This window comes from Telopea speciosissima, chromosome 1, assembly GCF_018873765.1.
Source record: "Telopea speciosissima isolate NSW1024214 ecotype Mountain lineage chromosome 1, Tspe_v1, whole genome shotgun sequence".
Lineage (NCBI taxonomy): Eukaryota > Viridiplantae > Streptophyta > Magnoliopsida > Proteales > Proteaceae > Telopea > Telopea speciosissima.
The window spans coordinates 85,655,121-85,682,816 of record NC_057916.1 but is presented as its reverse complement, the minus strand read 5'-3'; the positions used below and the strand labels follow the sequence as shown (position 1 = coordinate 85,682,816).

The 27,696-nt window shown below is 40.2% G+C and overlaps 4 protein-coding genes across 4 annotated transcripts in view; all 4 read left to right on the top strand.

The window, feature by feature from the left end:
- The window catches only part of LOC122672655, a 22,020-nt gene extending 7,774 nt beyond the window's left edge, over nucleotides 1–14,246 (top strand). The window contains exon 2 of the mRNA XM_043870121.1: nucleotides 13,914–14,246. Coding sequence (XP_043726056.1) covers nucleotides 13,914–14,009 — 96 coding nt within the window. The 3' untranslated portion in view covers nucleotides 14,010–14,246. The remainder of the gene's footprint in view (nucleotides 1–13,913) is intronic.
- On the top strand, nucleotides 8,836–27,696 carry LOC122672597 (endoglucanase 1-like). Its single transcript, XM_043870060.1, has 8 exons — nucleotides 8,836–8,846; nucleotides 25,466–25,695; nucleotides 25,880–26,089; nucleotides 26,176–26,376; nucleotides 26,494–26,586; nucleotides 26,718–26,879; nucleotides 26,953–27,064; nucleotides 27,193–27,696. The coding sequence occupies exons 2-8, from the start codon at nucleotides 25,474–25,476 to the stop codon at nucleotides 27,693–27,695; spliced, it is 1,503 nt and encodes a 500-aa protein (XP_043725995.1). The 5' UTR covers nucleotides 8,836–8,846; nucleotides 25,466–25,473; the 3' UTR covers nucleotide 27,696.
- On the top strand, nucleotides 17,410–18,057 carry LOC122672646. The gene has a single exon (XM_043870111.1). The coding sequence runs from the start codon at nucleotides 17,442–17,444 to the stop codon at nucleotides 18,012–18,014; it is 573 nt and encodes a 190-aa protein (XP_043726046.1). The 5' UTR covers nucleotides 17,410–17,441; the 3' UTR covers nucleotides 18,015–18,057.
- Nucleotides 18,624–22,225, top strand: LOC122672627 (beta-carotene isomerase D27, chloroplastic). Its single transcript, XM_043870090.1, has 6 exons — nucleotides 18,624–19,229; nucleotides 19,374–19,466; nucleotides 19,969–20,030; nucleotides 20,276–20,382; nucleotides 21,960–22,055; nucleotides 22,131–22,225. Exons 1-6 carry the CDS (start codon nucleotides 18,798–18,800, stop codon nucleotides 22,178–22,180), a joined length of 840 nt encoding a protein of 279 aa, XP_043726025.1. The 5' UTR covers nucleotides 18,624–18,797; the 3' UTR covers nucleotides 22,181–22,225.

Genomic DNA, 27,696 nt, shown 5'->3' with positions numbered 1-27,696 from the left:
CTAGAAAGATAATCCAGGGAGATTTCCACAGGTTTCTTGAATTCTTTTCCTGTGAGTCACAAGGACCAAAAGTCAAGGGAGCTCTGGAATCTGGGAAAAGCAAAACCTGAAAGGCTGAAATCGTAACTGAAACTGATAAAACTGAATTAAAAGTTTGACAAAGGAAAAGGATCTTCTACCCAGAAAGATGGTGATCGTTTCCAAGGTTTATGTATTTGTAAATTGTTCTCTTTTTCAATTTTAATTGACCGAAAAATATTCGAAATGTTTGCCTCATTTCTCCTCTTCTGAAGCGGATTCAAAGAAAAATAAAAAGAAATTGGACACAGGATGAGGATTTAGTACTAAAAACTGAAGAAGAAGAAGAAGAAGAAGAAGAAGACCCCTTAGGGTACTTCTGAAACTGATTTGAGTTTGTTGGAATTCTCTTATGCCAATCAGTTTGACCTGGTACTTCATGAAACAGATCGCCTCCGTAGGGCAACTCAAACTCCAAGTTCTTGCCCCCATTAGCTTCTCCTATCATCATAATCGAGCCCTAAAATGTGCTCGAGTTACCGCCAGTCCCTGATTTCAGAACTAACCATTCGATTGCTTGCTGGTTTCTAGGATCCTTTCTTGCTGGATTCAAAAAGGGAAAAAAAAGAACCCATTAAAACTTGACAAGAGAGAGAGAGAAAGGTATACCTGCAACTCATCTTCCCCAATCGATTTGGGGAAAATGAGTTGCAGTTGTTTTTTTTATTTTTTTTTATTTTTGTGTAAGGGCAATTCCGTCAGTTCAAGTCTACTTTTTAACAGTGTTAGTCATGAACTGACGGAATGGACCTATCTGTTACCGTTTGCAAACCTCAGGGGGGTACACAGAATTTTCCAAACCTGGGGGTTGAAAATATCCTTTCGTTAAACCTCAGGGGGGTATGTGTAAATTTTCCTATAATTAATAATAAATTTATAATAACTAACTATAATCACAAAGAACTACACCTAAATAAAAATCGACACATAACAACTTCTCTTCCCTATATTGATTCACTTAGCCAAATACAAGAGAAATTATATACCTACCCCCATGCTAATATAAGTTAGCTAAGGGAGGTAAAAAGGTAAAAATAGTAAAAACACAAAAAAGGGTGTACCCAGTGCACGAGGCTCCCGCCACTGCGGGGTCTGGGGAGGGTCATAGTGTTCGCAGCCTTACCCCTGCTTTCGCAGAGAGGCTGTTTCCACGATTCGAATCCGTGACTTCTTGGTCGCAATGGAGCAACCTTACCGTTGCACCAAGGCCCACCCTCATTACATGAACTCTAACAAATTTCCACCATTATTCTCCCCCTTTGTCATCGACAAAAAGAGGGCTATCTAGGAGTATACAGATCTACAAGTAGTACTGTGATAATGCAAAGTATGAACTTAAAAGAAAATTACATTTTAAGCACACACGTTCATAATATTAATCAATCATATAATGTTTTTCTTCAAGAATAGGACTGATTCATGGTAATAAGAACTAAAACACATAACAATGTTTAAATAAGCAACTTTAACCAACATAAAAACCACAACACTCACTGTTCCAACACCTAAAAAGAAACATTACAACCATAGTTCAAGACATAGGCTTTCAAAGCCCCAAAAACAACAGCTTAAAATATTGCGAATACAACCGTAAATGTAGCAACAACTCAAGGAAATCAGGTGGAGGATGGAAAAAAGCATGAAGATTATCACGAATGATGTTCATTTGGTCCAGAATCTACTGGTTCTGGTTCTCAATGTCATCATAATGACTCTGAGTAGTGGCCTCAAGAAAGTTCTGACAATCTCTGTAGTCTGTAGTAAACATGGAGAGCTAAGTATGTAAGTCCTCAACACATGTATCCAAGCTATTTAACTTCAGAGTAGTCTCATGAACATAAGACTGAAATTCCTCTCTTGTGAGAGGAGGTTCGCTAGAATGCGAAGAAGAGACCTCTAGGTGCATCTCTCATGGGATCATCATACTCATCACTACTTGGGGGAGCATCAATGATCCTCATCTTCTTCAGTATAGATGAATCAAAATCCTCAGTGTCTCTCAAAGCATTCTCACCTTCCAAATTAACTCCAAAGTGCTTAAATATTCTGGTTAAAGCTTTACCATAAGGCAGTGATCCTGGAGAGAGCTTATTGCCACCCAAAATCATATATCTCATCTTTATATAAGGGAGATTCACTTGTATCCCTACATACAGGCAATAAGTTAGAAATGCTTGGAAAAGGTATGACATCATCTCTATGACCACTTCTTGGGAGAATGTTATGCTGCAGAATCATACTCAAAACTTTGGGAGATGTCTTAGGTGTTGTTCCCTTAATCCTGGTAGAATTTGTATAGTTCATACAAATAGCCTCATACACAAGATTAACATTCATAACTTTTGTGACATCTTCCTTAGTATTCAAATACTTCTTTTCTCCACCTTTTGAGATTTCAAGAATTGTACCTAAAACTTCACAGTTAAATTTGATGGAATTACTATTAACATAGGTCTCGATAGCCACATCCTTCCCTTCATCTAACACTTTCATGTTGCTGTAAAATATTCTCACTAACTGTGGGTAGCATTTATTATGAATATATAGTATATCACTCCAACCCAAGGCATCAAATCTTTCTCTTAACACTGAAATTGATGAGAGAGTCGACATTTATTGGAGGGCAAGGATCCATGTTGCTCCCTTAACGCTGAAGTTGTGAGAAAGGACATGCATAGTCTAGGTCTCGTGCCATGTATGACCTCGGATAGAGCCTATTGGAGGGCAAGGATCCATGTAGAAGACCTTATTTAGCTGAGATTCTCCTGACTTGTTGGGCTGTGCCTCTTTCCTCTTTCACTTTGGGCAAGGTTCCATGTAGCAGACCCTATTTAGCTGAGATTCTCCTGACTTGTTGGGCTGTGCCTCTTTCCTCTTTCACATTTCTTTTATCTTCCTTCGCTCATTTGTCATTTTTCATTTTTCACTTCTCATCTCATTTCCCATTCTTCTCTTTCACTTCTCGGTTTTTACCTACTTTGTTTGATTGGATCCATGTAGCTGACCCCATTAAGTTGGGATAAGGCTGTGTTTGGTGTTGTTGTAGTCGACATTTACATACTTACCCAAAGAGATGGGCTTCTCTTCAAAAAAGTCCCAAGCATCTGTAGCATTTTCATCTTCAATCCATTCTTCTTCTTCATTTCTTGATGATCTTAGGCGTTTCCCTTTTCCTTTTGAAGCCAAGGTTTCTTAGGACGATGGCGGCGATGCATAGTAATTACTAGCATAGTTGTCAAGGCGGTGGAGGGGTACCTAAGCACTTAGGCGACAAGGTGCCCACTTAGGCATTGCCTAGGTGCCCAAGTGTTATTATTATTTTTTATTTTCCATCTTTTCTAACATTATTTAGTATGTTACAAATCAAAAATCAACATTAAGCCACATCAAGTCATCAAAAATCAACATAGAACTTGAAGACAGCAAAACTGAAGAAGCAAGCTATTGGAAGTTTGAAACAATCAAAACATACATTTGGTTTATACTGTTCTTAGAAAATATGATCTTATCTAGTTTTCAATTAAAAACTTCACCTAGGGTTTAATCCATAGCAATATGCAGCATAGGGTGCTGCACCCCTTGAAGGAAAATAAGCTTTAGAAGACTCTCAAACCAGAACTGCAAGTCACATACAACTTAATGGTTGTGCTCTAATACCATGTAACAGATCAGAATACTCAGTTATCAGAACCGAGAGGGTAGAGAAGAGAAGATATGAAGAAGAGATGGAGAAGAGGAATAGGGACTTATAGAGACAATTGTCAAAACTAACCAGTCCCCCCCTCACTGCCTTTATTTATATGTTAGATTACAAGGAAGGGCTCCTAATCATATTAGGATCCACACACACATACATAATAGGAAATTAGAAACTAGACTAATCCTAGTTATAAACTAAATAGAAAAGGAGCCAAGTAGGGGAGAATCTCGATTAGGAATTGGAATATCCTAATCAAGATTCCCTTCACCCCTAATGCTCGATATATACTTCGACACTTCCCCTCAAGCTGGAGCCTAAAAATCCCCTAGACCCAGCTTGGAACAACTCCTACGAAAAGCAAGACCAAACAACGGCTTGGTAAACATATTCCCCAGTTGATTGGTAGTGGAAAGAAATGGAGTGGAAATCAACTTCTTCATAACTGCATCCCTAACAAAGTGACAATCAACTTCAATGTGCTTCGTCCTCTCATGAAACACTGGATTATTGGCAATATAAATGGTGGCTTGATTGTCACAAAACATCTGCATAGGTTGAGTGATAGGAAAGCCCAACTCCCGAAGCAATGACTTTACCCACATCAATTCAACAGTAGTATGTACTATGGTCCGATACTCAGCTTCAACACTACATCTAGCAACAGTAGTTTGTTTCTTGCTTTTCCAGGTGACTAAGTTACCTCCCACAAAGGTGCAATAACCTCTTACCAAAAAACAAAAAAAAAAGGTGCAATAACCAGTCGTAGTATGCCTATCACCATCAGCACCAGCCCAATCAGCATCAGAGAACCCAACCAGGTTAAAATTTTGATTAGGTCGATAAATGAGACCTTTGCCAAGAGAACCTTTTAGATATCGTAGCACACGGTAAGCAACATCCCAGTGAATCATCTTTGGTGTGAAATTGACCAATAACTCCAACGACAAAGGATATATTTGGTCGAGTAATAGTTAGATAAATGAGTTTGCCAACTAGTCATCTATACTAATGTACATCTGTGAAATCATCTCTCACTGGATCCAAGTTTTTTATTGGAGGATCCATGGAAGTATCTGCTGGATTGGAAGCAAGCATTCTAGTTTCAGATAGGAGATCAAAGACATTTTCTTTGTGATAAGCTAATACCTTTCCTACTTTTCAAAACCTCAACACCAAGGAAATACTTGAGAACACCCAAGTCTTTCATCTGAAAATGCTGATGAGATAGGATTTAACTTGAGCAATGCCAGAAGCATCATTACTAGATATAATAATGTTATCCACATAAACTACCATTACAACCACCTTTGAACTCTGGCGACGAACAAAGACGGAATGGTCAGAGTAGCATTGTGAGAACCCAAACTGAGTGACAATGAAGCTGAACTCTCCTCCTGAAGATCACCATAAAGAAAAGCTTTTTTGATATCCATCTGATATAAGGGCCAATCTAAGTTGATGGCCAGAAAAATAAGAATCCGAACAGAATTCAAGCGGGCAACGAGAGAAAGTTTCAAAATAATCAAACACCATAAGTTTGAGTATAACCTTTAGCAACCAATCTGGCCTTAAGCTACTCAAAAGAACCATCAGGATTGTATTTAATAGTGTAAACTCATCGACACTTGACAAGATCCTTCCCAGGACGTAATGAAACCAGAGTCCAAGTGTGTCGAGATAACAAAGCATCCATTTCGGTGTCCGTTGCTGCCTTCCAGCCAGGGTGAGGTAACACTGATGCAGGTTCATCATAGAAATTGGCTTATTTCTTTAGAAACAGGCCTAAGGTTGGGTTATATACATGTTGGGCTTTTGTTCCCAAGGGTTTTCTATGTATTAGGCCACTTCAATGAGCCTAAACTAGGGGTACATAGGTTGCATACGGGATTAGCCCAATACTTAGTTTATTTTTATGTTTTGTTAATTGAACCGGTTCAAATTGGTTGCATCCAATTGGTTCAATTTAAGTGATCATGTGACTTGGTTAAGTGGTCATGTGATGTAAGTTGGGCTGGATTAGGACTCTATAAGTCCAGTCATGTTTTGAGTCTATTTCTTTTAATATTTTAGTTTCCTAATTGGTTTAAGTTGCCTAATAGGTTAAGGATTGGATTAGGCCTTTCCTTTTTAGTGTAGGAGTCTAATTTTGAGTCTTTTATATAAGGTTGTAAGGGGGCCAAGTATGGAACACGAATTTGATTAATGAAAAGCTTTTGTTTGCTGCCATTGCTGCTGCCCTGCTCTGTTGAGTGTTGCTCCTTGTGAGTGTGCATCCTTGTGGATATCAAGGTGGAAAGGGACTAGTGGAATCCGGTTGACTCCTTACACGGTGACGGCTGGGAGGATCTTCTTCAATTCGAAGGTTGTTCTATCCTTCACATCTGTTCAAGTTACTGCCAGTGGAATCTCTAGTAAGTTTGACACCCAATTTGTTCTTCTAATCCTCTAATCCTTCCCCCCAATTGATCCCCCTTTATTTTTTGTTTGAATCCCGTAAACCCTAACTTCATTAAAACCCTAGATCTTGCTACCCAGCCATATTTAACCATTAGAATTATTTCAAATTCAAACCACAGCCTCTCCTTAACACCCCCTACACTTGACCTAAGCTGCTGCCCCTATTTGCCTTTCAAAACCCTAAATTTGACCTAATTTCTAAAACCCAAAACCTGAAACCCTAACCCTAATTTCTGGAATTTTGAATTCTCATCTAAACCTAACCAAATCTAGCTTTCTAAACTCCCCAAAACCTGCCTAGTTTAATCGTATAAACTATATTTCCATTATCCTACCCTAACCCTAGGAATTGACCTAAATCCTAGTGCTGTCCATTCGAACCAGCAACCCCTTTTGTTATTTGATCCTGTTGTTTGGCTCCTAGTAGGTCTCCTACCTATCTAGGACTACATTAAATTGGTATCAGAGCTATGGCGGAGGGAAGCTCCAACCAAGCCTCGTAAGACCCATCTCCCTTTGTTTTCAAGACCCGAGTTCGTCTACCCAATGGGAGCACAGTCATATTAATTGTTGATGAGAGGCGACGTAACAACATTATTTCACAATCCGTGGTGGATATGTTGTCCCAATCAGGAGAGATTTGCATCATGCCTACAGGTAAAGTCTTTGTTGAATTTGAGCATTCCTCATACTCTGACGGTGCTTGGTGTCAGTCGGTACCATTTCCAAAGAGCTTTATTGCAGTAGGTTGTGATTGGTTGGACGAGCGACGATGTTGGATTGAACCTGAAAACAACTCGTGTGCCCTACCTGATCGACACCGTCTATACCATTTGTTTACTCTAAAAGGGTTACAACCAAAGGTGACCACATCGACTGTACAGCCACAGGGACTGCCGAACATGTCAACTCAAACGCAAGTGGCATCGACTGTGTTTGAAGTTTCACCAATGGCGGATGTACCAACAGAAGATTCTACTAAGGCAGTTTGTGTTGAAGAGATTTAAGAACCGATAGCTAAAGAAATTCAAGTAGACCAAGCTGCACCAGTAGTTGAGATCATAATTGAGAAGCTCGGCCATCAAATTGATGCGGAGGTCCAAAACACAATTGTAGAAGATTCAACTGAAGAGGTATACATTGAAAAGAACAAAGTGGATAGAGCTGAAACAGTAGAAGATGAAAAGTTGATTGAGAGCATTCCAAAGGAAAACAATGACCTTCAAGATGCTGTTCTTGAAGAGGTGGAGCTTGTGTCTCACGCATTAGATGAGAAGGTTGCTAACACTAAAGGCTCGATGGACGAGACATTGACAGTTGCTGCTGATTCAAAGAAAGAACACATAGAGTTTGTTATGCCACCATGGTTCTTCGAAGAGAAAGCTCCACGCATTGAAGACTTTATCTCCAATGTTCCTGCCTCATCGGAATTTTGTTTGGGGATGGTCAAAGTTGCTGATCACATGTTGATTCCCCTCCATCACTGCAAAATTCAAGGACGAATTTTTTCAAGTTGGGGAGAGTTGATGCAGGTTCATCATAGAAATTGGCTTATTTATTTAGAAACAGGCCTAAGGTTGGGTTATATACATGTTGGGCCTTTGTTCCCAAGGGTTTTCTATGTATTAGGCCACTTTAATGAGCCTAAACTAGGGGTACGTTGGTTGCATACGGGATTAGCCTAATACTTAGTTTATTTTTATGTTTTTTTAATAGAACCAGTTCAAATTGGTTGCATCCAATTGGTTCAATTTAAGTGATCATGTGACTTGGTTAAGTGGTCATGTGATGTAAGTTGGGCTGGATTAGGACTCTATAAGTCTAGCCATGTTTTGAGTCTATTTCTTTTAGTATTTTAGTTTCCTAATTAGTTTAAGTTGCCTAATAGGTTAAGGATTGGGTTAGGCCTTTCTTTTTTAGTGTAGGAGTCTCATTTTGAGTCTTTTATATAAGGTTGTAAGGGGGCCAAGTATGGAACACGAATTTGATTAATGAAAAGCTTTTGTTTGCTGCCATTGCTGCTGTCCTGCTTTGTTGAGTGTTGCTCCTTGTGAGTGTGCATCCTTGTGGATATCAAGGTGGAAAGAGACTGGTGGAATCCGGTTGACTCCTTACGCGGTGACGGCTGGGAAGATCTTCTTCAATTCGAAGGTTGTTCTATCCTTCACATCTGTTCAAGCTGCTGCCAGTGGAATCTCCAGTAAGTTTGACACCCAATTTGTTCTTCTAATCCTCTAATCCTTCCCCCCAATTGATCCCCCTTTATTTTTGGTTTGAATCCCGTAAACCTTAACTCCATTAAACCCTAGATCTTGCTGTCCAGCCATATTTAACCATTAGAATTATTTCAAATTCAAACCACAGCCTCTCCTTAACACCCCCTACACTCGACCTAAGCTGCTGCCCCTATTTGCCTTTCAAAACCCTAAATTTGACCTAATTTCTAAAACCCAAAACCTGAAACCCTAACCCTAATTTCTGGAATTTTGAATTCTCATCTAAAACTAACCAAATCTAGCTTTCTAAACTCCCCAAAACCTGCCTAGTTTAATCGTATAAACTATATTCCCATTATCCTACCCTAACCCTAGGAATTGACCTAAATCCTAGTGTTGTCCATTCAAACCAGCAGCCCCTTTTGTTATTTGATCCTGTTGTTTGGCTCCTAGTAGGTCTCCTACCTATCTAGGACTACATTAAACACCTCTCGGTGGGTCTTAGGAACAAAGTTAGTAGATAAAGCAGAAGCAAATGGGTGATAGTGGGGTGGAAGATGAGAAATTGAGACATATTTGTGAATGGGATAATGGGATAAATGGTTAAGGATTGGTGGGATTTTTTAGTATAGGAGCGGGTACCTTTACGAACAACAACTGGTAAGTCGAGGGAAACCTTAGCATTTGAATCAAATTGAGTGTCAGAAGGAGTGGTATCTGCTGTAGTGGATGGTAGCTCTGGAACACTGGGAGTAGAGGGTAATGGTCCAGGGTCAGTGGTGGCTGGCTCAATAGTAGTAGTGGAGGGTATGACAGGTGGTCGACAACGGCGACGATGATAGACCTGAATCGGTTGAGGGGATGGGATGGGTATGATCACATGTAAGGGAGGACCTAGAAGGTCTTCATTGTCCATAGTAGTCGGTATACGAGAAGAAGAAAAATAATGAGTACTTTCAAAAAATGTGGCGTTAGCAGTAATAAGCTGTTTATTAGAAAAATACATTTAATAAGCCAAAGAGACAATTTATCAATGGCTGGGTGAAGGTTGTGAACAAAACAGACGCAGCCAAAAACACGTGGTGGGGAAGCAAAGAAAGAACGATCAAGCATAGAAAAAGGGATTTTATTATTTAAAACAGACGACGACATATGATTAATAAGGTAACAAGCAGTGAGGACAGTATCACACCAAAACTGTTTGGGGACATTCATGTGGAGCATAAGAGACCGGGTCACCTCTAGTAAGTGTCTATTTTTGTGTTCGGCCACCCCATTTTACTGTGGAGTGTACGAGCAACTAGTTTGGTGAATAATACCTTGAGTGAGACAAAAATCAGAAATCTCAGTTTGAGTGTACTCAAGAGCATTAACAGCACGAAAAATTTTAATTGACTTGTCAAACTGAGTTTTTAATTCTTGATAAATTTTTTTTTAAAAAATAGTAAAAAATTGAGTCCGGTCTTTCAACAAGTAAACCCAAGTGGAACGAGAGTAATCGTCCACAAAACTAACAAAATAAGAAAGTCATAATCTATTATGGATGCGACACGGATCCAAAGTGTCAGAATGCACTGAAGAAAACAATGAAGAACTTCTAGCTGTAATACGAGCAGGAAAGGAGGCACAATGATGTTTGCCCAGTTCGAAGGCTTTACATTTAAGATGAGAGGTAGACTTGAACCATTAACTGAAGTTTAGGTAGAGACGTGTAACCAAGTCGTAAATGGCATTACATGGTAGAGGGTATGGTAGTAGATGTAGCTGCAGTAGAAGGTCCCGTGCCATTCAGGTAATACAGAGCATTACGCTTGAGCCTTCCACCAATCATCTTCCTTGTTTGAAGGTCCTAAAAAACACAATAAGAGATAGAAGGTCACAGAACAATTAAGAGATTTAGTAAATTGACTGACAAATAGAAGGCTTAGAGGTAAGTTAGGAACATGAAGAACAGGAGAGAAGGTCATGGAAGATGTTGGGGAAACAGTTTCATGACTAGTTACCTGAGTAGATGACTCATCAACAAGGATAACATTAGAGGAGGTTTGAACTTGATTCATTGAAGAAAACAGGCTTGACTTACCAGTCATATCACACGAAGCACCAGAATCAATAAGCCAGGAGGTAGAAGAAGGATAAAAGACCGGGTTACCTTTATATGCTAAGGTGGTGATAGAGGTGGAGGCAGATGCAGCTTCAAGTTGTTGAAGTCGTTTGACTAGCTGGTTGTAATCATCATGACACAGTGGATGAAGTATCCGATGTAGAAGTCTGAATCATATCACTGGTATATTTCTCAGTAGGAGTGTCAGTCATGGCTGTATTGGGTAGTTCATTTACCCATTCAGGTTTTCCATGTTTAGCCCATCAGTATCCACCATATGATTTTGTTTGCAACAATAAGAGTATAGGCGGGAAGATTTGTCAAAGGATTGGTAACTGGTACCTCTTCCACGAGGGCCACGACCATGACCCCTGGATTGGCCACGACCACGTCCTTGACCACGACTAGCAACAAAAGTTGAGCTGTATTTGGTAGCAGTATCAGATTTAGATGGATTAACCTGACGATTGATATGAGAGAACACTTCATTAAGAGAGGGAACTTTCTCCCCTGTGAGTAGTTGACTTTTCACAAACTGATAATTAGGGTGTAATCCAGCCAGAAATTTAGCAACATGAAACTTAGCCCATTGTTGTTTTAACTAATCCAAATTGGTAGTGAGTGGCTGATGTATCTGGAGTTCTTCAACCATGCTCTTATAACTAGCAAAGTATTCATTCAAAGATTTATCTCCCTGTTGGAAAGTGAAAAACTTCTCATAGAGATGATACATGCGGGAGATATTCTTTTCTTGAGAAAAACTTTCAGGCAAATCATTCCAGACGTCCTTGGCAAGGGTGTGAAACATCACATTGGATGCAATAGCAGGCTCAACATTGTTCCATAGTCATATTTTAATAATAAAACTAATAAGAGACTACCCAATTTAACAATATGATCCAAAAGGAGAGATGCAAATATGAGTGTTCAAATAAAATATGCAAGAAGAGAAAGAGAGATAATGAGGCACAAGGATTTTGTAGTGGTTCAGCAACTTGTCTACGTCCACTCCCAAGTGATACCACACTTGGCTTTCTACTAAACTCAATCTCACTTACAATGCTTTTCTCAGGATCAAAACTAACCCAAGTGTTTCTCGGACAGCACTCCAACCTAGTGGTTTTACTACGTTCACCACTTGCAACCCACCAACACTTTCACTGATGTGAAGAAGAAAACCCGAAAGCTCAAAATCCCAGATACAACTCTTGAATTCACAAAGCTAATAACCTCTAGATAGGCAAGTATACAAAGAAAAAGCACACTGATGATTCTCGCTAAATAGGCACTAAAGATGCTTTAAGATGTTCAATTGATGGCACTGAATGTCATAGCAAGTGGCCCCTTTATGGCCTTTAAATGGTGCTCAATTGGGTTAAAAAAAATCTGTCCAAAACAGGTCTAACGGGAAAGTAACTGCCCAAGCGATCAACCACTTGCACACGGAGAATATATATTTAAAATTTTAGCCGTTAAAGACCGTTGCTGGCAATCGTTCGGTCGTTGGTCAACCGGTTACATCAGTTGGTGATTGACTGGTGGATGTCCACTGACCGCTTGTACAGTCCATCTGTGCAAGCCATCCTCGGGATCCATCGGCCAGTTGAGTTGTGGCCAGTTGGCCGGTTGCATCAACCGGCAGGTCCTGAGGGTCTCAGGCTGCACCTTCCTGTTGCTTACCCATTGGCCAGTTGCATTGTCCGGCAGCCCCTTAAGGCTGTGCTAAAAGGGGTTTTTTGAAACCTGTACCATTTAGTCTTTCCCGCGACACGGAACCAAATGAAACCTAAGTTGGGGTATGCCAATAGGGTCTAGTTTAGGTCATTTGGGTTTGATGTCCAGTGTGAGAATCATCTTACAATGAGTACTTTGGACTTTACAAGATATATAAATAACAGAACATAAAATGCTTAGTTTAGAGATGTCATCTGGTGAAGTCCTTGATAAACCATTAAAGCTCATGACCCACTGTGTGTATGATTATCTCCAACTGGGCTGGACTTACACATGGTTCTAGATTTCATTTGAGATTTGTCACTTGCAGCCGTATGAAGGAAGGCCAAGATACATGACCAACCATAGAACCAGTTTTTATACACACCATCCTGCAAACTTTCAAACCAAACAAGTGAGGTTGAATCTTTTTCCCTTGAGAGACACAGTCATCACCAAAAACCAATTAAAAATTCCTCAACAGATCTGATAGACGATACATATCTATTTATGCCTCTTATTACTGCCTTACAGAATACTTTTAAATACTTCCCTACGTTTGTTTTTTAGTTATTTAATACATTGACATAGCACATTTGATTTATATGCATGTTTCTTGGTCCATTGGCTCTTACATTTCCCTCAACACTTCTTTAAACCTTGGTCTCACCTCTTGTGCATGCTTGATCTGTATGAGATATCACTAAGAACAAAATTGCAAGTCCCAATTTATTGTATGAGATCTTTATTAAGTGCATTACGCCATTACTCTGTGTATTAAATTTGAGACTACTCTCCCATATCCAAGCATCAGTCACCAGGTATTGTTTACATGGACAACTCTTAGTGTGTTCCCAAGTTCAGGTTTCATGAGTCTGCTTGATCTCAAAATACATTATATTTCACGGCAAATAACCTCTCTGGTACCTGATAAATATTTTTTACATTATTGACACGTCTAGTTTTTGTGTCTTTGGAGCTCAAAGATTACCAAAATTTAGAAACACAAATCTACATAAAAGTGTGAGCCTGTAGGCTATAACAGAATGGAATGGTGAACTAGGATTTTATAGGGACAGAAAATTTGGAAGATGATATCAGAAACCATGAAGTCCAATAAATATCAGCATTTCTTATTGTTCACCTTTGCAAAGCTTTTTTTAATGCTTTAGATATTGGCTCCTTCTTTTAAGTGTGGTTGCTTCAATTCCAAATGTGTTCAATTTCCCAACATTCAAGGCACATCATGTGATGTTGTCAAGTAAATTTGTTCTTCTAAAAGGTTGAAGTTGAAGTCCCTGTGCTCTGTTAAATTGTGAGAATGGTGGGATAGAAAGAAAAGGAATGGGGATGATTTGTACACACCCTGTTTTTGATAAACAAAACAAATTCTTTATTGAAAACACAGGAATTATCTCCCTGTGATGATTTTATTATTAGTTAAATGGGGTACGTTTATTGTTTTTGGTTGGGGGTTTGGCCTGTTTATCAAAAACAAGGTTTCCTGAGATCATTATGTGAAGGAGCACTTTCATCTTCTTTGGGATAAATATTGATATGTGCATGAGTTCACGTTCTCGCAGCAACCTGAATAATTTGTGTGGAATTGTTCTACGCTGCTAACAACTGAACTTGCTTTATCCAGATGAGAGGCCTCTATGAGTCTTTGGATGGACGTGTCTCAGCTCTGGAGAAGTTGAAAGAAGCTGAGGCTCCTCAGCATGTGGAAGCCACTGAGTAGTGTCACTGAGGTTTGGTTTGTCAGCTCCTTGAAATGTTTGTTCTCAGTATGCCAACTGCTTGTGTTGTTTTTTTTTTAAATTTTTGGGGCAATAATCTCAACTCAGCTAATTTGCATGTGACTTTACTCGGTGATTATAACTGAAATGAAGATTTTCTGCATACAAATTTCATTTAGTCTGAATGGGCTAATATTTATGCCGCAATTTGGATGATTAAGCATTTGTCATTGTTGTCTCTGAGTAGTTATTTGTTTCCACTATATCTCACTGAAACAGTACTTGTAAAAGTTTGAGATAGTATCAGACTATCAGTACGCAGAACATAACGTTCTTGAAAGTCGCAGAGAGAGAAAATGATCTATCTCCCTTCACCGTCTACATTAAGGAAGGCGCTTTGAAACATTGTTACTGTTTGCTTCTATATATGACGGGGCGTATACAAATTACAACCATGAGGCATAAAAATCCTAGAAAATGTTTACGTATGCAAGCACATTGGTTGAACTGTTGAACATGCATCTCCCATATGTAGGTGGGTCATCGGTAAAATCCCATGTGTCTGAGGCTTGATTAACACAGATCAAGGTCCTGGCTGCAAGTGGAACATTCTGGTATTGGAGTCAAAATCCATTTAGACCTCATATACTTGTACTGAGCTGGTTAAGGCGTTTCAGTTTGTTTGGAGAAAATTTTGTTATAGAATGGTTGGGAGATATTGTTAATTTATAGCAACTCTAACATCGGGAAGGAATACTTTACATATGCGCCCAATGAGTAAAGGCCTAATTGTTCATTAGTGCATGCATCTCATAATTCCTCTTTGAGTGTGCTTTGGCTTTTGCCCAGGTTTGTCTGGGTATTCTCTGAGCTTCGGGTCTGGTAAACTCAGTTCACTGGAGCCCAAATGTTTCAATCCTAAGCGAACACTGGTCTGAAGCCCTAATATACCAAACGGGAAAATCTCCATTGACAAAAGAAGATCTTGTCACATGACACAGAATGCCCATCCATGTGTTTTACTCCCTACTTCCCATAAAGATATTTTCATTGTCCCAAAATATTTTCCCATTTTAAAAATCAAGATATAAAGTTTTGGTGGATTTTTTAATAATGCATTTATTTAATTATCCACACATTTGATATGCATTAATGACAACCTTCTCAAGTTGTGGGTTTTTTTTTATTTATGAAAACAACAGAAACAACTAAAAAACAGAGAAATATACATGGTGTTTAGCTTGCGCATAGTTGTGTACAGTACAAGTTGTGGGTTTTGTTTTTTCAAACTGGACAGTCTTTTTTGGGATAGAAGGATAAATCCCCAACCTAAACAATGATTCTTTCGAAGTTACACACCAAATAGGAAAGCATATGTATTTATTAGGGGAGAGTTTTCATACACAGCCGTGCATGTGCACGGTAGTGCTTTCAACCATTGGATGGGCATGATTGTGAACAGTATATGGTTCCTCATACCCATCAAATGGTTGCAGGCACAGTCGTGCACCATACATGACCGTTCACGAAACCTTTTGCCTTATTTTTAACTACCCCAATCCACCTCTTAGGTGTCGGCAGGATTTGATCCCCAAGACTTGATTACAATAAGGGAAGGCCCATATTAGTTGCACCTTTAGCAATTCAATTGTTGAGAAGGGACAGTTCCGTCCAACACTGTAATCACAAATCAACAGTGGAGATGAGAATGCTCTTCCCATGCTGAAACAAAAGAATTTGATCCAATGTTTTGAGGCATGCCAAGAAACCCAGCTTTGCCCATAGCTCTATATTCAGGGAGTTGAGTCAAGTGGGATAGTTGTTTGGGAAAGTTTTCTCAATGTTTAAAGGGGAAATCTTATCGTGATCAAAGTTGGTGGAAAAAATGTCAACTAACATATATATATATATATATATAATCCAAAGAAGGTAAATTCTATCATTTCACATGCCTGTTCGAAAAGTATGTAATTTTTAAACGATATAATGATGGGTCATTTTAAATCATTTTGAAAACATTTTTTCATACTTTTACATTAAATAAGTTTTAGAAATAATAAGAGAATGGGCAATAAAAAGAAAGTTACGACTTTTCACTTCAGCATATTGGTGATAATTGGATGTATGTATATTTTTTTTATGCAAGAAGCACCCATATTTAAATGAGAGATGTTTCTAAATTGCATAATGTGTTGAACATGAAATATCTCTTCTATTTTTAACAAAAAAAAGAAATATCTCTTCTACAAAAAGCGTGATATTAATATTTCCCCTGTATAAAATATGGGATTGAGTTCTCTAATTGGGATTACTATCTCTCTCCTCCCACAACATGGGGCAAATATATAATTTCATAGGAAGGAGGAGTGAGCGATAGGCATAGGGAAACACTAGCATACATTACACTCTCGAACAGAGAACATTATCCCATATAATATATAGGAAGAGAGAACGCTACCTGGGTGTGCGGTATGTTGCCCTTGCGCCCAGACACAAGGGTGGGTGAAATGACCACTGTGCCCCCAAGAAAATTCCGCTTTTCCATGGGTGGCGACGATCATTTCGCCCGCCTGCCCTTGTGTCTGGCACAGGGGCAGCACACCGCACGTGTCCATGTAGCATTTTTTTCTCCCTAATATATATTCATGGGAGGGGCATCACTGCCAGGTTGTGGCCTTTGCACCAGCACGTGGGCCATTGAGAGTGCGCTCAAAGGCATCAAGGGGGTGGGGTGATCATTTCACCCTTCTTATGTCTTGGCGCAGGCTACACATAGTCTTCTTTTTCCCTATATTAATTAAGGGAAGCAATTTTCTGTCCAATAGTGTGGCCTACGCTAGCATTCCCATGTGTCCATCTCTCTCCTCCTTAAAACAAGGGTGCAGAGGTGTCTTTTCACATGGGGAGGAGAGAGATAGACTCATGGGAGTGCTGGCGTAGGCCACACTCCCGGACAGAGATCTTTTCCCATTAATGATTCATATATCAAATGTGCTGGGAAAGCCCAAGGTTGGGTTCACATATTCAAGCTCAAACCTGACTCTACTAATGATAGAGATCTTTTTCCCATTAATTATTCATATATCAAATGTGCTGGGCAGGCCCTGGGTGGGCTCACATATTCAAGTCCAAGCCTCAACCAAAAAAAAATAAAATTCAAGCCAAAGCCTGACTGTACTGGGCTTGGGGCAGGCCAGGCCTGTCACAATATTTAAGCCCAAACACGGACCAGGCCTAAGCTAAAATGTGTGAGTTTAAACCAGGCCCTAGGTAGGGCGGACCTACCAGGCCCGGGGAAGCGCGGGTAAGAATTGCCACCCTTACTTGGAGACTTGGAAGGTGAGGTAAGACTTGAGAGTTGTGACTGAAAAGAGAGAGAGACCGTTAGGGCGAAGTAAATTAATTTTGGTTGGCGACTGAATCAGAAATCCAGAATGGAAGTGGCAACCAAAATTGCGTCTTTATCAATCTCAGTGAGACCAAGGCCTTACCGCTGCAACACCTTGAGGAGATCAAGTACCGCCACTCTCCTGTCAGTGACGGACCTGACCCAGCAGCTCAAGTGGTGTGGTGGCGCAATCGTTGCGTCGGCCAGGCAACAGCGGAGGCGCAACCGTACGGCGGTCCAAGAGAATGCTGGTGAAGAGATAGGAGGCGTAGGGCAGGCCGTGCTCTCCGCCCTCAAACCGGAGGTTCCACAGCCCAGTAACTCGAGGGTTTCAAGTGAATCAGGAAGAACGAACGAGAGAAGAAGCGCAGGGGGAGATGGAGAAGGGGGAAGAGCGGAGACAGCTTTAAGCGGATCGGATGTCCTGTTGGCATTACAGAAGACGGCGGCGGCTGGGAGGGGCAAAGGCAGCAGGAAGCGGCGGAGAAATGGGCGTGGAGGAGTTGCAGAAGAGGATGCGATGGACTACAGCAGCGTTCGTCCGTTGAGCATAAACAGGGATTGGGGAGTTCGGTTAGACGACGTGGAGAAGCGTCTCCAGGATCTTCTGCAACTTTGACCTTTGAGAATTCAGAGGCTTCGAGAATTTCGAATTTCCGACCCCTCACCTTGAGTCCATGACCACGACTCAATCAATGAGTAAAACCAATGTAAAAACGAATGTAGAAACACTGTTCATCTCTTCCCTTTTTTTTTTTTTTTTTTTTTTTTTTGCAGATGAAGAACTGAATTGATGGATCATGGATGTGGACCATATTGGCCTGGCATGGCGTTGCCGTTGTAAGTTCTACTTCATCTCCAATAATCATTATTATTCATTAATCACTTCCTAAGAAAAAAGGAAAAAGATGCCCAACTTCGTCTGGAATTTATCATTTATCCTTTTCCAATTGTAAATATTTGTGTGGCTCTAGTTATCCTAAATCACTGGTGTCTCCAATGCCATCCATTACGGTCGAGGCGCGTGGCTTCTAATTTGTCCTCGTAACTATTTCCATTTTTGGGGTCGTAATTCGCTCGCATAAAATCCAAACCAGAAAAAAAAAAAAAAAAAAAAGTTCGAGAATATTTGGCACTTCAGATTTCAGAAACCCAGATAATTTTTTTACTTACAAAACAAATAAAATAAAAACAAAAATTCATCTGATCCGGACTCTGGAGGGAGTGGAGAAGAGGCGGAAACAACTCTAACCAAGTGTTATGTTCAGTGTATTGTCCTCTAAGAGTGTGAGAAATTGAGATGCTCTCTGTAATTTATTCTTCGTAGTGCGAGGGAGTTGGGACTTGGGAGCCAAAGTAGAGTTGTGTGAGAGAGAGAGAAAGAGAGAGATTGATTCATTTCATGGTGGTTCTCCTCAACTTGCAAGGGGTAGGGGTAGGATGTCCTCATCCTCCTCTCACTCCCAGTCCCACAATGCTTACTGGTCATCCACATAGGCGTCATACGAGTGGGAGATGGAGGCGGCGGAGCAGCGGCAACTTTGTGCTCCGATGCGCAATTGCCGAACCGTCAGGAGAGCCGGCTCCACTGGGGCAGAAAACACAATACAGAGATGGGTTCTTGGAGAAGGTGTTCATGGCTCTGTTCGCCCGCAAGATGAAGAAACACGCTGCTTCCCCCACCACCACCACTGCGTCTTCTGCTTGGAATTACGACTACGACAGCTTCGTGGATGTATCGAGAAGGGTAATGCAAGGGAGGTCCCGTTTGCAACAACAGCAAGTAGTACGAGAGGTCCTTCTTTCTATGCTACCTCCCGGTGCCCCTGCTCAGGTCCTCTGCCGTTTTGTGTCTTCTTTTCTTTTCATTCTTTCCTAGTATTTGGGGGATATAGTTCTGCTTAATACAATGTACTTCTGTGGTGTTATTGATCATGGATTCCATCATTAATGAATAAATATTGACAATTTGTTGCAGTTCCGAAAATTATTTCCACCTACAAAATGGGCCGCAGAGTTCAATGCTGCATTGACGGTTCCTTTCTTCCACTGGTTAGTTGGACCTTCTGAGGTAAGCTTTCCAAAATTTCACGTTTGGTTTCAATAATTATAGCTCCAACCTCACTTGAATTCATAGGCGTCAAGTCTCTAAAATTGATTCAGGTGACTGGATTCTAAAATTACCTTCCAACAACTCTGTTCAACTCAAACTAAGCTTAATTTCATATACTTGCCACCAAAAATGTCATTTTTGTTGGATGCGTTAGGGTTCGCTGGATGTTTTTACCCCAAGCAACCATGTGTTATGGACTGGTTTAAGCTCCATGTTGATTTTGTCAAAAGCAACCAATTCTACTGTGCTTTTCCACTTCCTTGTCCTCCTAGTTGCTGCATTGTATTTAATGGTCACCAAAACTTTGCTTAAAGAACGTGCAAAAGTTACTCATCAGTGCCTTTTTCCTTTCCATACCTTGCAAAGTAGCTAAAACATTGAATTTCCGTTGTTGGATCTGCTTTTGTTTTCAGTTTTAAAATGCTTATATCTGTTATACTTAGCAATGAACATCTCCTAGGTTGTGGAAGTGGAGGTAAATGGAGTGAAGCAAAGAAGTGGAGTCCATATAAAGAAGTGCAGGTAGGAAATTTGGTTCTTCTCTGGCATAACTTTTGAAATGGCAAGCTGTGGTGATGATGCTTGTGAAAGTTTGGATTTCAAACAATCTTCAGTAAATTCCAAACTTCAGAATTCTGCACTTGTAGAATCAACGGTTACTTTTACTAAGTACTTCATGGATCTGATATAGATCTAAGCAATCAGCATGGATATGTGTCCCTTGTATGAGAACACTGATGCGGATTTTATCATTTCTATCCACTAAGGTACTTGGAGAATAGTGGTTGCGTTGGAATGTGCGTGAATATGTGCAAGATCCCTACTCAAGATTTTTTCACCAATGAATTTGGACTTCCCTTAACAATGAACCCAAGTATGCAGCTTTATCTTCCTGAACTGGTTTTTGTTACACGTTCTTTAAAATTTTAAAGAACCTTTAATGTATTATCCTGGATTTAGTGCAAAGATTTTCCTTTTTTGCTAGTTACTTTTTGTTTAAATCCTTTATTATTATATTCATATAACGTTACTAGATTCGTATTACTTGATTACTTTTTGCTTATAACTGATTTTTGAATTTTTATCTTATCTAGTCCACAAATGCCTATAAATTTTGATTTTTAACATTTTCCTGTGACCCAGCTACTTGGTTTTATAATTTTGTAAGTTCAAGTGGCGGCTCCTATTGATCTGGATTCTCTCTAGGCTTGTCACTCTTTGATGCACATTTTGATGCATCGTATAATGATTTTTACCTTATTACTACCATGGAATAAAAACTCGACCGAAACCTGTCGAAACCACCGAGTTAACTCGGTTTCCCAAGTTTCCGAGACGAGTTGAAGGGGGATTTTATAAAATCCCTAGATTCGATCGGGTTTCGATGGTTTCGACCATATTTCGGTGGTTTCAACACATATGCCCATCGAAACCAAGGAAAACTTGGCTCGAAACTAAGACAAATAGGTATTTATGCCAGAAACAAGGCCAGAAACCATGACAGACACTTAGTTATTCGTAATATCATTTAAGTAAATACATTTACTTAAGATATTATTCATAAATAAGCAAATACCTCTTATTTGAATCCAATAAAAATAATTAAAAAATAAATTCCAAAAGAAAAAAAAAATCAACCCCCCAGTTCAAGAACAAAAATTGGATTTTCGACGATGGGTGCAATTTTCAACTTTCTAATGCTGGGGTTTTTCTCAAATCTAAAAATTCTATAAATCTTAATATGGTAAAACATTGCTAAAAACCAAAAATACGATAAAATATTCATTTGTTTTGATGTCCAAAAAAATATTTTCATTCAGAGCGATTTTGGCAGCATTGCACACACCAAATTAAGTTTGACCGGTACATATTTCCTTCAAGATAAATCAAATTTAAGCAATCTTGGACTTATTGGAAAGCAATCAAATTAAACAAAGCTTTCTAACAAATCCAAGATTGCTTAAATCTCATTTATATTGAAGGAATTATGTTTCGATCAAACCTTATTTGATACCATGTCCAAGAACAATATACAGTATCAAACTTGGATCAAAACCACAAGTAATATTTTTAGTGTTATCTATGTGAAACTAATGCATGGATTGAGTTTAAAATGTAAAAAATAGGTAGCACAACAAGAATCAGGGCAAAAAAACAACTTCTGGGCCTTGAAACCAAGGTTCGAGTTAGCTTGGAAAAAATCTCAAGTTTCGACCGAGATGTGGTCGAAACCGAGACGAACTCGTTTTCTGGCTAGTCGAAACCTAGTCAAAACCCAAGTTTTAGAACCTTGATTACTACAACCTATGTTGAATCTCCAAACTTTTAATATCTGAAGTTTGTTGTTCCAAAGTGATACTTTTAGTTGATTCTCATCCCTTTTTTGCTGCCAATTTTGTTTCACTGTTAAATCATTATGAGATTTACAATGCTGTTAATTTCTTTTTGCAGATTTTGAAGATATGAGTTGTGAGATGGTGTATGGACAAGTGCCACCTCCTTTCGATGAGGATCCAGTGTCCAAACAGCCTTGCTATGCAAACTTGTGTAAGACATAGAAGTTGCAGTAAATAATGGTATGAGAAAGTCTTACATTTTCTGACTGCTGATAGATGTCTGCAGGTTCTGTGGCAAATCCCAGTTCCAGTGTTTGTCCTAAATTACAGGCGTGAAAAGATATCCTTTTCTACTGTGGAATTCGAAAGAAAACAAAGAGGCTAGGGTTATGGAATAAAATCATATTTATTCACAATGGTCCTACTCGTTGATCCTTTTTAATCGGTAAACACGACATTTCCTTCATGTATTTGTAACATTGCCAAGTCCTTCTCTCTATGTTTACTCTAGTTTGTCATAAATCTAACTGTCCTAGGAGAACAAGATGATATTGCCACTTACATTAGTTTTCAGTCAACTCAATCCTATCCCAACTTGCTACCTGGATCCTCTTAAGCTTCTTTTACACCCGAACATTAATGAATTTTAGATTACAAGTATGAATAGATGGGTTTCTTTGGGCATTCATTAAGAAATTGAAGCTTCAGGTCTTGTATAAAGAAATTGAAATTTTGTTTCTTGATGACCCAGGTGACAGGTCTCACATTCTAAGCGCAAGGAACCAATGGTACAGATGTGGTTGTTGAATTTTATATCTCCATCTTCTTCCCCCTCTCTTTACATTGCCTTGGTTACTGGAGGGAACGTCTTTATCCTCCACAAAGTTGTATGCGGATGTATATCTTCTTCCTCTCTTCTGGATTATATATAAAAGATTAGAACAGTCTTCAATGTATAAGATATATTAAGGTATTCCATATTTATATACGCTTCCGTAGATTCAAACAAGATTTTCTTAAGATCCCTATTATATGAATGAATAGATAGCTTAATTTTTTCTGCTCATCAGCTGATGCTCTTTACAGACTAACAGTAACAAGTGCTTCCAGGGTGAAGAAGAAAAACACAGATATGATAAGTATTGCACCCCCGCCCCCCCCCCCCCTCCTCCCCCCATTCAGATTTCAGAGTAGTGACCAAACTTTGATTTTGGTTGGTACTGAGTGACCTAATTGTTTAGGTGGTCAATTAGGAATGCAGTTCTGTGGAACCATAGGATCCGTTCTTTACATTTGTTCCCTGCAAATGATTTTTTTTACACTGAAAAGTATACACCATATATAATTTTTCGCACGGGAGAAGGATTTCTGGTTTAACAGTCCACATAACCATATGATCAGGTGCCAACTTTTACCACGTAGTAGATTGAATTGAACTAAAATTTTGAGGATAGGTAGACCTCAAGGCTTTTTGCACACATGTCAAGTTTCAGCCCAAATAGAATCCCAACAACAATAGGAGGGAAGATTTTTACAATGGCTATTACATATGCCAGATGGCAACTTGACACTCAAAATTTGTGGATGCGTTAGGCCACATCAACCTCTGGTATGTGCGATGAGTTTCAACAGTCAAGTAATTAGTATGTTGTTAATTATTATAGTTGCTATTGCTCTCGAAGACTGTTAAAGAGTTCAAGGCTAAATGATGCTGCACCAAAGTGGGGCCTTCTTAGTTCTTAGTTCTCAGATGAGTTGACTTAAATGGAACACACTAAGCCGGCCCTAAGGATTAAAAACCCATCAAATCCTCTTAAGGACCGGAAGGCTCACCATTCCAAGTTCAACCTGTTAGACCCCACATTGGCGGTAAGTGGGAAATCCATTCCATTTAGATAGTATTCCATACACTTTTCTTGAGAATGATTTGGATTGACCATGTGTCAAATTTGATCACTACCACTTCCATGTAGTGGTTATACCCTAGATTTGGTTCCTGTCCTGCAGTGGTGGGAGCTGGAGCATGGGCCTGTGGCTGGACGCTCCAGCTCCCACCACTGAAGGACAGGAGCCGGATCCTTATACTCTCTCATGCACTCTCTTACTTCTAATATTTTAATACTTTGTTTTGTTACATGATCAAACTTCATTTAAGCCTAAACTGCAGGAGACCTTGAGGTCACTTCATTTGAGCTGAAACTACAAGAGACTTTGAGGTTTGTCTGTCCATAAAATTTTAATCTCATCTAAAATATAATGTATCACAATAGATGGCCCTCTATGGATTCCTTATCCGGATGCACAATAGCACAAGTGATATTGAGCCGTCGAGATCACCCTGGGCCCTGGCTGATACTAACTAACTTTCTCTGTTCTCACTGTGACGACTGACGACTGAGGTAACAGTAGCAGAGGTGATTGAGCCGTTGAGGCCGGCATGAACCCGTGAGGACGGCGATAGATCGTGACGAAATTTTTCCACAAAAACGCCAAAATCCGCCTCCAAGTATCCGACACCAGTGAGCCCAGTCCCCCAATCCAAGCCCCCTATTTGGTTACTTCAATTTTGGACCTTTTTGACTTCTCATCATTTTTGATTGAAAACTTGCAAGTCATAGACCCATGGCTGATGGCCCCATGGGCATTTAGTCACCAATTAAATTTTCTGAATTACTTTACTAGTAGAGTATCAATTTGTTAAAATCAATCTGGGGTCCTCTGCCTTCAGGGATTGCGGAATCCGAAGCTGCTCCCTCTGCCTCAAGCTTCGAGCCTCAAATCATGGTGTCTAATAAGTAATATACAAACGGGTTACACGTCCCTCCTTCCCTACCTCCCCAAAGCCTACATGAATTCACCTGACCAAACCTTTAATAATATACTATTCACGTGGGGTGGCAAATGGCAAATTGGCAATAGACCTCCCTATGCTCCGGCTCTTGGGCGATGGGGACTTGGGAGAGCAGAGTTTGGTGAGAAAAATCATATTTGGTTTCAACTTTCACAATTCAGATAACAGGGTGGGTGGGGTAATGGCCGGTTCCTTGAAGATCTATCTCACTCGATCTGAGGGCCATGCATGAGAAATATTGATCGAGCAGTCTCAGTCTTCAATTTGCGTCCCCGTGAAGAGAACTTTTTTGGAGGCACGGGAGTCGGATATGAGAAGAAATAAGTATCTTGCTTTCCTCCTTTTGTCCAATCCTTTTGACATTTTAATAAATTCTGAGGGATAACGTTTCTTATGTCGTCGCCATCCCCGCAGACAAGAAATTCTTGTTTGGCGCAGTTGATCCCGTGATCAACATCAAATTTTTCCTAATCTTCTCTCTCTATCTACCTCTCCTTCTCCACAGCACAAGAGTCACAAACGCACTTAATTCCACACATGATCCTAACGACCAAGTACTCTCCCTTAACTTCCGCTTCTCTTTGTCTATAAATTGCATCCCTACTAAATGAAAAACCACCACTAAGCCCCCAATCTCAATCCCACCTCCCTTTTAGTGTCAGCAGTAGTTACCAAAACTAGGAAACTACTATCCACCCTCGCCGTGGAAGTGGAAGTAAGTACTAGAAGACTCAGTTGTACCATCTCAAGGGAAGGGAACAGTGAAAAAGGAAATATAATGGTTCCCACAACACAAGTTTCTCCAACTCTCTCCCGCCTCCTTTGCCTAACTTTTTGGATACTTCCGTTGTGTTGCTCTGCCTTCAATTCCCATGATTATGCTAGTGCTCTAGAGAAATCCATTCTCTTCTTTGAAGGCCAACGATCAGGAAAATTACCTTCTGATCAGCGCCTCACATGGAGGGGCGATTCTGGGCTATCCGATGGCTCCTCTTATCATGTACTAAGAAGATTCATTTTAACTCATTATTCATGATTCATGAACAGATAGATCAGTGAGAGTGGATGACCATTATTATTATTATTTAGGATGTTAATGATATGTGCATCACTCATTTCCATGAACTTAATGGCTCTAATTCCAATTTTTCTGGATGCATGGTGGCTTACTTGCAATATTCCAGGTGGATCTGCTAGGTGGATATTACGATGCAGGAGATAATGTCAAGTTTGGTCTGCCCATGGCCTTCACGACAACAATGCTAGCATGGAGTGTCATCGAATTTGGTAGCTCCATGAAGGATCAGATTCACAATGCTCAAGCTGCCCTACGCTGGAGCACAGATTATCTTCTGAAAGCATCAACCGCCACCCCAGCCACCTTATACGTTCAGGTGTGCCAACCCCCAAATTGTGCTCTCTCTCTCTCTCTCTCTCTCTCAACTACTCTGCTTATTATATTTGACTGTTGGTAATGCAGGTTGGAGAACCCAACATGGATCACCGGTGCTGGGAGAGGCCTGAAGACATGGATACACCTCGTAACGTATACAAGGTTTCTACGCAAAATCCAGGCTCTGATGTTGCAGGAGAGACTGCAGCTGCATTGGCTGCTGCTTCTATTGTGTTCAAAGATTCGGATCCTTCCTACTCCACCAAGTTGTTTAAAACCGCCATTACGGTAATTAATTATCCTCAAACCATATGTACTCCTTAGTCCTTGCCACCTGCTGTGGATTAATGCTTCAGCCCTCAAAATCACTGGGTGTAAACAAGCTGACTGCAATAATTAATGCAGGTCTTCGACTTTGCAGACAAATACAGGGGATCTTACAGTGACTCTCTCAGTTCTGTAGTGTGCCCGTTTTACTGCTCTTACTCTGGATACCATGTGAGTGAGAAACTTAACCATGAGAATACTACTTTCATGTGCCCTGAAACCACCCCCCCCCCCCCCACTTCCTTCCTTCTCTGGTTGAAAGTTTAGGAGGAAAAATTACTGATCCTAATTCTATTCAACAGGATGAGCTTCTATGGGGTGCTTCATGGATCCATAGGGCCTCACCAAACAGTTCTTACTTGGCGTACATAGAATCCAATGGCCACACACTTGGTGCAGACGATGACGACTACTCATTCAGTTGGGATGACAAGCGAGTCGGCACCAAAATCCTTCTCTCCAAGGTTTTCATATCTTCCCCTTTCATGATTTGAAAATCATTGTGCTTAGCTTTACCTTCTTTGAGCTTCTCCGCAGGACTTCCTGGACAAGAGTTTGAAAGAATTTCAGTCATATAAAGTACACACAGACAACTACATCTGCTCTCTGATTCCTGGAACATCCAGTTTCCAGGCCCAATATACACCAGGTCGCAGCTCTCTCTCTCTCTCTCTCCTTATTAGAGGCACTGGGGAACTGGGCCGGGCAGGGAAGTGGAGGAGATAATTTTCTGTATATTAAAACCTTGTCTGTCTGGACATATATGCTTTTTAATAGGGGGACTTCTCTACAAAGGAAGCCAAAGTAATCTCCAATACGGAACCTCCACAGCTTTCCTCCTCTTGACATATGCGAAGTATCTGAATTCAAATGGGGGAGTTGCGTCGTGTGGATCTTCAACAGTCACAGCTGCAAACCTCATCTCGCTTGCCAAGAAGCAGGTGGACTACATTTTGGGACAGAACCCAGCAAAGATGTCATACATGGTGGGGTTCGGTGAGAGGTATCCGCAGCATGTTCATCACAGGGGTTCCTCCGTGCCGTCTGTTCACGCACACCCTCAACATATCTCCTGCAACGATGGGTTCCAGTATCTCTACTCGAACTCGCCCAATCCAAACATTCTCGTTGGGGCAGTATTAGGTGGTCCTGATTATAAAGACAGTTTCTCCGATGACAGGAACAACTACCAGCAGTCTGAACCAGCCACTTATATTAATGCCCCACTCGTTGGTGCTCTTGCATTCTTTGCAGCAACACCGACCACAAACTCTGTCTGAA